Below are 12,745 nucleotides of genomic sequence, written 5' to 3'. Positions count from 1 at the left end.
AGTGAAGAACCAAATCAAGTTTTAAGAATTAGATTGTGATACAAGTCCATAAGAGTTGTGATGAGATGGTGATCCCTTCTTACTCTAGAGTATTCCTTGGATTTCAGTCATTATCACGCCATATTCAATGTCTTACGTGATAGATCCATGCCAAAGGACAATTCTTATACACTTCATGCGTATTTAAGTTCATCCTCAGCTTCTGGTAAGTAAGTAACAACTTCACTCTATAATTCGAGTCATCCCTCATAAATCTATGAACTCCAGTCTTATGTTGAATAGCTTATGATAAGTATGAACTCATATTTAGAGTATGATAATTCTTAGAACTCATGATACTAGTGAAATTCACATTATATCATGTATTTCCTCATTTTAGATGTCTTTAATGAATCCATGCCTTTGACACTCTATCCATCATGCCTCAGTTAAGTGTCAAAGTTATGAATAGTATTCTTTCGTGCTTCAGGTCATTATGCGTTATCCCTTAAGCGACCTCTTCTTATGTTAAGCTAGTGGTGATGATAATGGATAATTAATGGTTTTGATGAGAGAGAGTTGGTGACCCTCATTAAGAAAGATTATTTATGCTTTTTTTATCTAAGGCTAAAGGATGAAAGAATATTGAGGTAAATCTTTGGTATATGTCATAGTTAGTTAAGAATTCTGGGTATGTCTTCTTAAGAATAGTGAAAGAAAGTTGTTATTGATAGAGGTTTAGAGAAAATGAGAAGTATGCTTTTATGGGTAGTTGCCTGGAAGTTCATATGTGGTTATAGTAATGAGCTTGAATGTCATGTTGAGATGTAAGTGGATAAATGCAATATGCACTAGTGAATCCATAGTAGGAGTTAAAAGTTAGTCATTGAAGTGGTAAGGCATGTTATGCTTAGGGTGTGAGCTCTAAGAATACATAGAAGATTGAATCATGTGGTTTAGACTAGTATTATAGTATGGCGTGTTGTACCTTGTGATTTTGAGTTAGGCTTGATCATGGTGAGAGAATTTAGTTTAGTTTAGACTTTAGTAGATGGATTTATCAATGCCCATGTGAGAATTATATGTTGAATCAATTGAGTATGGTATTTAAGGGGAATAGTATAGTTGAGAGAGTATTTGAGAAGTATTTCTAAGCTGGAAAGTAAGAAGTTGCATTTCCTAAGGCCTAGTAATTCAATCCTAGCTTATGATTTATATGTCTATGTTCTAGGCTATAGAGTTGTATCAATGTTGTGATTCCTTATTCAGAAGTTTTATTTAGATCATGCCCAAGATTCTCTGCTCTCTAATGTTATTAGAACTTTTTAGAAAGAGCATTGAAGAGATGCTCCAGTTGAGTATAAGCTTTCAGTTTGAGTTAGTCCATAAAGAAACAATTCATTCTAGCAGTCAGACAGACAAGTTCCTATGGTTTTCCATCTTTCCCTCTGGTCATACTATGTAAAGTCTCATGAATATGGTTATTCCAAGAGGTTAAAATGTTTGCATCCTAGCAATTCACGAATTCATCTTAGTTCATGCACCATGCATCAGCTTCAGATTCCAGATATTCAAGCAAGACTCAGTCCGTAAGTGTCCCTTCCATCATCTCAGTCTTTCCTTAGTATTTCAGCCAAGTCAGTATCATTCGGAGGACAAACTATCCCAAGGGGGGGATATTGTAATACCCCTGAGTTTTCATGTACTAAATCTCTTAATTTTTCTTCACGAAAAAAGATTCATCTTGAAGTAATGGGTACTCATAAGTTGACTCTCTCATTTTTATCTCAACCTTATAACCATTCTCATGTTATTGCATGTATTCACGAAATCAATTCAGTCATGTATCATGTTTCAGACTCAGTCATGTAATCATGTTTCCAATCATGTATGTTTAGTATATGATCTTAGTTCTCCTAGTATTCTTGACTAACTAGTCTCATTCAAGGACGAACGTTCCAAATGGGGAGATAATGTAACACCCCACATTTTCAATCAAGAATTAACAATCATTGTTCCTATGCATACAGACTTGAACCCAATTATTCTATTTATATACATGTATGATTATCAAATATGTGATGTGGGAATATCTTTGTATATTGATCGAGGTTATAATACCCTCCAAACTCAAAGACGAGTTGAGGACTTTTCTATCGATAGAGTTTTGACAAATGCTCTAGCTAGGGTCCATTTTTGATGAGTGTATCTCCTAGAATATATTGATACATGTGTCCTACTGTATAGCAAATGAAATTTCTTTAAGTATTATTTCCAATTCACTTGGTTTCACCTTAATCCGATATCGGAGTGAAAAGTTATGCTCATTTTACCTCAGCTTGTCTATATGTCAACAAGGTGACGACTTGAGGTGATAAGCCGTCAACTAAGTGAAGACTTATCAACCAAGTTGTCATCCTTAACCAGAATGTGATCAACTCCAGCTATAAAGTGATGACTTAAGGTGATAAGCCGTCACCTAAGTGACAAGATATCAACTAAGTCGTCACCCATAACCAGAATATGATCAACCTAAGCTACAAGGTGACGAATTGGTGTGATAAGCCGTCACCTAAGTGACAAGCTATCTACCTCGTTGTCACCCTTAAACAGAAAGGTTCCAAATTAATATTTGGGTTGACGACTTAGTTGATAAGCCATCAACTAGTTGATAAGCTATCAATGAAGTCATCAACTAAAAATTTCAACAAATTTGATTTAGTTTTGTAGGGGTATTTTGGTCTTTTCCTCACCTCAACATGCCAGCCTCCCCCTCCCACGAGTTGAATCTTCAAATAAATGTATTTATCTATTATTAATCAATTTTAAAAGTCATTAACCCTCTTTATTCTCAAGAACAAGATTAGGGTTTCTTAAGGTCATCTCCCAAGAACTTCATAACTCTATTACATTCTCTTCAAGATAAGCAAGAATTTAAGATTTCTAATCTAAGAATTCAAGAAAGCTTGCAAGATCATCTCCAAGGCTTTTAAATTCAATCTTTCAACACCAAGTCAAGCCTATTAAGGTATGTGGGGTTATCAACAAGGATATTTTTTCACCCTTGTGCCCAAAATTGCATGATTTTTAAGTTTTATTTACTTGTTTTGAAGTAGGTTTCATACCCAAGTTTCTATATTCTTGAAGCATGTGATTATTATGAAATTTAAAGATTTTAGTATATCAAGAAGTTCTTGTGTTTATGTTTTTAATTTACAAGATTTATATTATGAATGAGATGGTACTATCTTGATTTGTTATTGTTGAAGTATTTCAAGAATCATATTTGGCATGAAGTTTTGTTATTAATTGACATGAGTTTAAAGCATGGGCTTTAATCCCTAAGTTTGAGTATTGAGATTTCAAGAAGATTATGCTTTTAAGTAATTTTTGATAAGCTTACATCGAGATTTCAAGTAAGAATTGATCTTTTGATCCTAATCTAAGATAAGGAATCCACATTTGTACATTTTGATAATAGTTTAAAGCAAAGAGAAGCATAATTGTTTTTCATTATAAACCGTTATGCTATTTTAAGGTAGATTTCCTAAAGTATGAGCATATAAGTAAGGGAGTAGTATTTAGCACTGAGTTGGGTATGCATCCAAGGTCATATGCCCCAAAACTAGAGCCAACATAGGTTCAGCTTATTCCCAATATAGATGAAGTTACAGATAGTAATCACTAAGTTTAAGTCTTATTTTGATGGCAAGGGTAGGAAAGCTTTCCCCAACATGAGCTCTCCCTATTGTGGGTAATATGTTGGACTCTATGATAGCTCACATGGTGTATGCCGGTTAGAAGAACCTCCCTAAGAAAGAATAAAATAAAAGCTTTCAGAACTAAGTGTTTTGGCTCACAAAGTTTATACTTATGCTTCATTACTCATGTTTATGATTTTACAACTTTTGTTTTATTTAAGCCCAAAGTGAGTCATTTACACTTAGCATGTATTATTTGAAAGTTTATATGAATATTAAGCTATTGTTTTACTTATGTATTCACCCCATATACTCAGTACATTCCAGAAGTACTGATCTACATATATGTCTTTGTGTTACATTATCTCATAATATAGGTACCAGTTGTAGCCCACACATCATAACCAGATAGTGTACAGCTTTCAGTCAGCAGGTGATGAGACCTTTTAATTCGAGGGCTCGATTCAATTATAGTTTGAGTAGCATCTTATTTTCTTTATTCAGTTGTATTGATCAGGGATAGCTGGGGTCATGTCCTAGCTACTTATAGTTAGTATTAGTAGAGGCTTCATGGACCGTCAGTGGATTTGATGTATTTAATTTTAGTTTTGTTTTGTATAACCGAAGTTGTAATCAGTTTACTCAGTTTTGTTTGGAACCTACATAGTAAAGACTTCTCTTCTGCATTTTTCTTTCAGATTAATGTATCTTATTTAGTTGCTCACGAATTATGCCAGTATACGGGTTAGCTTGGGATCACTTGTGGTCGTAAGCACCGTGTGACATCCAAGGGATAGTCTTAGGGGATTACATGCCCATTGAATCTGAAGGATATGTTGATTTTATAATGATGATAGGTAAATTTGAAAAAGGTATTTATGTTATGATGAAGCTCGGTGAATCTGGAGGATAAATTGATATTATGATGATGCCTGGTGAATCTGGAAAAGGTATTGATGTTATGGTGATACCCAGAAAACCTGGAGGATATATTGATGTTATGGTGATGTTATGTATGGTAAGCATGTGTAAAAATATAGGTATTTTTGTGGTTGTACCATTGTATGATTAAGTCCTTGTATGCATGTAGGATATGATGTTTTTCTTGGGAAGTGTCTATAATTCTCTATCTTTAATCACTAGTTAAGTGGTGTGGCTCTTGTTAATACTAAATAGTGAATAGAAGTACAAATTGTCGACTAGTTAGTCAAGACTAATTAGTAAGTGTAATCATGTGTAGAATTACGGAATCACTTAGTAAATATATTTGTCTTGAATGAATGGTTAGGTTATGGGATTTCTCCTAGTAAAATGAGTTATGTGAAAACTAGTTGTTTATCTAAAGTGGTTATATTACTTGATGGCTAGGATGCCTAGAATACTAGTTGGTGGACCTTGTTTAGTTAAATCGTGGTAACTAGTAATTATGGTTGTAATATGACTATTCATGATAAGATTTAGCATTGTTAATGATTAGTGATATTGATGTCTAGAATGCTATGCCATTGGATGATTAAATAAGGACCTAGATAATCAAGGTGATAACTAGAAAAAAAAAAGTATTGGTTTATAGATAGATAATGTGTTGGTAATGTGTAGCTTCTCACTACCTTGATAATTAGTGTACTTATGTTAACTAAGAATGAGTTGGTTAAATGGTGATTATGGTTTAGTGTTACATCTTGGATAAAGGTGAATGTTGGCTATCTAATGAATCGTATTTAGTTGTTACTTCATAAAGAAACAGTAGGTGAGAAATCGGTTAGGCTAACGGTTGGAGGCCTTTTGATAACTAGTAAACTAGTAGCTTAATAATAAATGGTGGTTAGCTAATATAAACTAGATTGAGTATATTAATTAGTTAGAGGTCTTAATGCATATATAATTATGGTTATGATTACATTGGTATATGTTGGTTTGGATTATGGTAGTGACAATGGTCTTGGATATCGGCAAGTGACCATGACGGGAATTGTGAAAACCGTGGCAAATGTGGGTTGTTTGTGTATTTTTATATATCTTGATACGTTGAGGAATTGATCTATTGGTGCACTCTCCGGTGGTTTGGGACGCCGTGATGAGTTTTTTACCTGTGTTCGTTTGGGTGTATTTCCCGGTGGTATGGAATGTCGTGGTAAGTTCTTTTACAATGCTTTAATGATTGTATGTGTGTTGAACTTGGTATTTATGCAATTGTAATTATATAAACATGTTTCCTTACGCTTCCGAATTGATTATTCACTTTGTATGACAGTCGTGGTATGTATTGATATGAGATATCACATTATTGTTCTAGTTGGCTAGTTTTTTTGTTCAGTGATGATGGAGACGATTCAAGTTTGATTCTGTACCTTGATGTATAGTTATTGTCTTACTTTATATCATAATTTAGATCTGTTGGTCGATGATTCCTACTGAGTATCCGTTGTTTTGGTACTCATACTACACTTTTATACCTTTTTGGTGTAGACTCAAGTACTAGTTATCGCCACTGAGTTAAGAGCGTGTTGTGTTGATCTTTTGGAGATAGGGTGAGCTCTTGGAGTTTGAATCATCCGTTTCCCTCCTATCCTTATTTAGTATTTTGTATTTAAGACGAATGTATAAGACAGTTTAGACTTTGAATTGTTTTTCCTATTGTCGAACTTAGCTGCTCTTGTATTAATATTACCAAGTCGTGGGAATTGGTATCCGTCGTTGCTTGTCTGTTGTGGAACATCATTGTTTGTTGTGGTGTTCATCTATTGTGGCCTTGTCGGGCCTTTCTACCAAAGTAACCCATTGGCATAGCTCCAGGTTTTGGTATTGGCTTACCTGCTGGTGGGTTTAGTAGGCGCCATCATGAATCGTGAATCGGGTCATGACAACAATAAAGCAAATGATAAGAACATGAAAGGATTTCACAACAAAGTTAAGGAGGTCAAGCATCAAAGTCAAAAAGAGAGAAACTAGTATCACTCTAGAAATGAAAGTTAAACAAAATAGGATCAACGTACAAAAGCAAATTTGAAAAGAAAATACTGCAAGTGTGTAAGAACCCGCAAGATCTTAACCCAATTCAGCTCACTATTACATGTTAAAGGGGTCCAACACTTAGAATATTTCACTAAGTGTTGGGACTTAGTCATTTCTAAAGCTCCTAAACTTCGATGATTTTATTCTCGACCTTCCTGGCCTTATAATATCGATTTTAAAATTGATTCATGATCGGGGGTGTCAAAGGTACATCTCGGGTAAGTTTCGAAATTTTTGGAAGAGCGTAAGGGCATATTTGGAAGTCCAAAATAGTAGTAGCATGCAATGAGCCCACGGCACACACTCCATTTCGGTGCTCCAGAGCCTGCAACACACGCTCTATTTCAGTGCTTTAGAGCCCACGGCACACGCTCCCTTATTTTTTCAGCTTTTGTTTTCACGTATTTAAGGGAAATTAGGTCGTTCTTCCTCACCCAAAACCATTCAAAACACAAAATTAAAGTCCCCAAGGAGCATTAGTTGCCCTATTATTCATTTTTTTCTCTCCAAGAAAACCCTAATCTCCCCTCAAGAACTCCATTATTCCTTCTCCAAGATAAGCAAGAATCTAAGTTCTCTAATCCAAGAAGTTCAAGGACAACATTCAAGAACATTTCCAAGGCTTCTAAGTCAAGCTTTCAATTTCAAATCAAACCAATTACGGTATGTGGGGTTATGAACAAGGATACTCTTTCATCCTTGTGCCCAAAACTAGCTTTAAAAGTTAAATTTGCATGATTTACAGTTTAGGGTTCATCCCCAAATATTGCTGTTTTGAGTTTATCAAGTTACAAAGTTATTTAAGTGTTGAATTGCATGACTGCTTTCACCTATTTAAGCATGTGACTTGATTATTTGCATTGAGACTTGAATTTTATTATCTTGACTAGAATTATTGAAGTATTTCAAGATTATTATTGAGCACAAAGTTTAATTATGAATTACCATGAATTTAAATGATGAATTTTAAGCCATAAGTTTGAGTTTTGAAATTTCAAGATCATGCTGTTAAGTTTCTCTTGATGAGTTTATACAAAGATCTAAAACAAGAATTGATCTTTTGATCCTAAGCTAAGATTGGAATCCACATATATTTATCTTGATCATGATTTAAAGAAAAAGAATCATAATTGGGTCATTATGTAAACTTTCATGCTATTTTTAGGTGGATTTCCTACAATATGAGCACTAAGTATTAAGGGAGTAGTATTTAGCATCGATTTAGGCATGCGTCTAAGGCCACATGCCCCAGAACTATGAGCCAATGTGGGTTCAGCTTATTCTCAAGATGGATGAACTGACAGATAGTGATCACTTTAGATTAGGTCCTATTCTGATGGCAAGGGTAGGATGGCTCTCCCCAACATGACCTTTTTCCTATGAGGGACAAGATGTTGGACACTATGATAGCTCACATGGTGTATGTCGATTAGAAGAACCTCCCTAAGATAGAATAAAAGAAAATCTTTTAGAACCAAGTATTATGGTTCACAAAGTTTATCATTATGCTTTACTACTCATGCTTACGATTTCACAAAGGGTTCACGGATTTATTCCATTTTGTGGACTGTTTTTTTGGACTAATTTTCATGTTCCCTTGTTTGTCCAATATCAAATAGTAACAAGTCATCTGCATAGCTCAAATGAGTCAACTTCACTTTACCACATTTTGGGTGATATTTGAACAGCTTGTTCAGGTGTAATTCCATCAAACCTCTACTGAGGTACTCCATTGCTATAGCAAAGAGATACGGAGACGTGGGATCCCCTTGTCTCAATCCTTTGGCAGTCATAAAGGGTTCTGTGTATTCTCCATTTATCCCAATGGAATAGCTCACGGTTTGAATACATTCCATAATCCACCCAATTACTCTCTTCGGAAACTTCAAAAATTCAAGTATCTGCCTCAAATAAATCCATTCAACACTATCATAGGCCTATTGGAGGTCTACTTTTAGAATACACCTAGCAAAAACATGCTTTCTAGTATAGTCTTACACTAGCTCATGAGTCAAAATGACATTGTCTACAATTTTCCTTCCAGGGATAAACCCAGCTTGTGCGTCGTAAATAATACTAGCTATGACTCTCTAAATTCTTATTGATAAAACTTTAGAAATTATTTTATACAGCACGGTGCAGCAGGCAATAGGTCTATAATCTTTAACAGTTGTTGGTCTCGCAGATTTGGGAAGTAAAGTCACTGCAGTACAGTTAATAGGCTTAAACATCTTACTAGTGCGAAAAAATTCATGTACAGCAGCAATTAGGTCTGGTTTGATCACAGGTAAAGTAGCTTTATAAAAGGCTGCATTGTAGCCATCCACACCTGGGGACTTATTTGATCCAATATGCTTTAGTCCATCCATAATTTCAGCATCTGTTACATCCCTATTCAGCTCCATTTGTTGCTCATGAGTAAGTACAGGCCCCAGTTGCATTAGCAGTCTGTTTACTGCTGGCAGCGACTCAGCAAAAGAACCCATTAAGTTCTTATAAAAATGTAAGATTTTATTTTGTATATCATCAGGTTCCATAAGGTCGTCCCGGCTAAGGATGTGAGAGTGAGCAATTGTTTCTTGTGTTGTCTCTCTTTGATCACAGCAGAAAAATATTTTGTATTAGCATCCCCAAAAGTGATCCATGTCAATCTAGCCTTCTGCCTCATCACACTTTCTTCTAGCGATGGCCATTTTTCTAAGTTGAACAGGGCCTCTTTCTCCTTAAGAATAAAGGTATCAGCTGGATCACGTAGCATCTCTTCCTGTATCACCTGTAATTCAGTCCTATACATTATGACTTTCTGACTTACGTTCTTAAATTCAGTATTGTTCAGCTATTTAAATTCAGGTTTCAGCCTTTTCAAGTTGTTCCATACCATCTTCATTCTCCCTTCTTGGTATCTGTTCACCCAATGCCTTTGCACAATAGGTAAAAATGTTGCAGGATCTTTCCACGTGTTAAAAAATCTGAAAGGAGATTTCGGAGGTCTGGTACCTTGAGAATTTTGTAAAAGCATAGGGGAATGATCAGATATATTTGGCAACCCACATTCAGTAGAGATGTGGCCCCAATTCCACATCCACTCATCATTACCAAACAGCCTGTCAAGCCTACTATAAATTCTACTCCCTGTAGTTTGCTTGTTAGACCAAGTATAAAACTCACCCTTCCATGGTAATTCAGTGAGTCCAGCATAAACAATACATTCTGAGAAATCATGTATCTCTGTGGCAGATACAGGATTACCACATAATCTATCTTCTGAGGTAAGGACAACGTTAAAATCACCTCCAATAACCCAAGGCATAGATGTACCTTGGACTATACTCTTCACTTCCTCCCATAAGCTTTTTCTTTGCTCCACAGCATTAAAACCATAGACTACTGTAAGGGCATATTCCATAGTAGACAATCTATTCTTGACCTGACAGTGAATAAATTGTGCACCTGCCTTGATAAAATGCACCTCAACCAATCTATCATCCCAAACAATCCATACCCTACCATTATCGGCAAAATCATAATTAGTGAGATCTAGCCATTTAGGAGCCACATGTTGCATCACCTTGCCAATATTATGCCTTTTAACTTTTGTTTCGATCAAACCTGCAAGATGTATATGTTGAGTGTGTAGCATATGCTTTATTTCCTTCTATTTGTACCATTTATTGATGCCCCTGACATTCCATACTAGAAATTTCATTGAGATTGAACTGTCCCACCTCTATCTATAGGTAGTAGATTATATTCTCCAAATTGCATAGCAACCAATATACTAAAGCAATTTCTTGTAGGTGTAGGATTTAGCATAGGAAATTCTTGTAGATTGAATTCTATATTTTCAGGATGCATTTTCTCCTTCCCTTTACCGCGTTATATAGTTACATAGTTGCTAGTATCTTGCTGTACAGGCTCCTCCTCAGGATTCTGATGCTCTTCTTCATCGGTCGCCATCTCAGTCTTAGCCAGAGGCCCTTTATAAATCCACCTGGGCACCAACTTTTTTCTTCTCCTCTTTGGTTGTTCAAAATGTTGCTTCGGACTATTTTTTTCTAATATTTAAGAGTAGAAAATTAATTAAATATAGTTACGATAAAACCTTTCCATAATAAGAAACTAACTTAAAATAAACCAAACTCTAGAATAATACACCTTCCCTACTAAAACACAAAAATCAAATACTAATTAATTCTAAACTCTAATTACCCCTTCCTCACGTCATCTAAACTTCCCAATACTGCTACTATAAAACCATTAACCCCACTCATGTTTTCCAGCAAACCTACCACTACTAGCAAATTACTCCCTCACGTAAAACTTTTAAAACATCCATCAAACAACTCCCTCACATCCTATTTTGAGGATTTTTCACAATTTTAAGTTTGGCATATTTGGATGATAGCTAGTGATAATCCATCAAGCACTTGGAACATTTGGTGGTAAAATATGTATATGCTTACAATAAAATATGTATTTATGTTTACATTATTATATTAAAGTGTGAAGGATTTTTGAAAAATGATTTGAATTTTTTACAATTCACTAAAAAATCGCCATAATAGATAAAATCATTTAACTTTAAAATACTGAAATGTTACACGTGCAAGGCACGTGCGGTTATACTAGAATATATATAGAGAGAGAGATGGATATATATATATATATATATATATATATACATACACACATTAGTCAAGTGTGCATGCTTTGCACGTGTATATGAAGATAATAATAAGTATACATAAACGAATAAATTACTATCATTTATATCAAACTATATACTTGATCCGCCTTCAAAAATCCTATTATTTTGAATCGAGTCCATTTAAAGTCACTTAAAGTTAATTTCTTGGTAGAGAAAAGTTAACCCTTCAAAAAATCTCATATTTCTATCTTTTCATACCACCCACGTTAAAGCAAGTAAAATCACATTTCATGTCATGCATCTTCTCATCCAAGACTAATAATTATAAATTATGAAATAAATATTTGAACAAAAAAAAATTTTAAAAATAAAACATTGAAATATCAATTATTTAATATTATACTTTGAAAGGAAAAATATGTTTTTAGAGTTTTGATGACGACACTAAAACATAAATTGAGTGATTTAAATTATTCGTAGCATTCATCTCTAAGAACTTAATAGAAGAAAGAAATCAGATATAAATTTGGTTTGCAAACTCATGAAATCTTTAATCCCCATTTTGTTTTTATCTTCTAGCCAACTAATGACTTTATTTAATACTCCTTTGACACTATAGTTTGTTCGTTATCATGACAAATTAAATTTTCGCTTTATTTTTCTCTCAATAATTTTTTAAATAAATATGATTTTGACAAAAGAATAATAATTTGAATTACTCCTTAATAAGAAATAGAGCTAATATGAATAATAAATAAAATTTAAAACAGAAAAAGCATATCTTAAATTCACTCGTAATTGGTACGAATTCTCGTTCGCACGCTTCACATAAATCTTTTTTCATTTGCATAAATATATTAGAGAATTAACAACAATGATTTATTTATGAAGACAAATATAAATATTTAAGATTATGAAACAAAAACATCTTAAAAATTAAAGAATCTTAACCTAATTTAAACCAACAACAAAAGAATAGAAATTTATTTTGAAGGTACATTCTATCAAACAAAGCTTAACAAACCCTAAGCGAAAAGCTCACTTTTGAACCCAAAAAAACGTGGAAAAGGATAAAAGAAAAATTGGATCCTATTGGGTTGGAAAGTATATGTCACTATATATATTTAATTATAATAAAATGTGATACTTTATATATATTTTAGGACTGTTATTTTTTTTTCATATTTTTTAGGACTCACATATAATTTAGAATTTATATATTTTACGTAGTTTCGGATTCTTATTTCTTTTCATATATTTATTTTAGCAGGATTCTTTCCATTTATTTTAGTAGTCCTTAATTTAATAATATAATAATTAGAAAAAAAAAAAAGGTGAAAAGACAATTTTGTCTATTGCAAAGTGTTTTGATAAAGGGCAAAAAGTTCAAATCATTTTTTTT

The 12,745-nt window shown here is 33.8% G+C and overlaps 1 protein-coding gene across 1 annotated transcript; it reads right to left on the bottom strand.

The window, feature by feature from the left end:
- Positions 1-9,180: 9,180 nt before the first annotated feature.
- Positions 9,181-10,652, bottom strand: LOC107871719. Its single transcript, XM_047412102.1, has 3 exons — positions 10,592-10,652; positions 9,574-10,304; positions 9,181-9,468 (listed from the first exon to the last, which is right to left on the bottom strand). Exons 1-3 carry the CDS (start codon positions 10,650-10,652, stop codon positions 9,181-9,183), a joined length of 1,080 nt encoding a protein of 359 aa, XP_047268058.1.
- Between the last annotated feature and the right edge of the window lie 2,093 nt (positions 10,653-12,745).

This window comes from Capsicum annuum, chromosome 5 (genome assembly GCF_002878395.1).
Source record: "Capsicum annuum cultivar UCD-10X-F1 chromosome 5, UCD10Xv1.1, whole genome shotgun sequence".
Lineage (NCBI taxonomy): Eukaryota > Viridiplantae > Streptophyta > Magnoliopsida > Solanales > Solanaceae > Capsicum > Capsicum annuum.
This window is presented reverse-complemented; position numbering and strand designations above follow the sequence as displayed.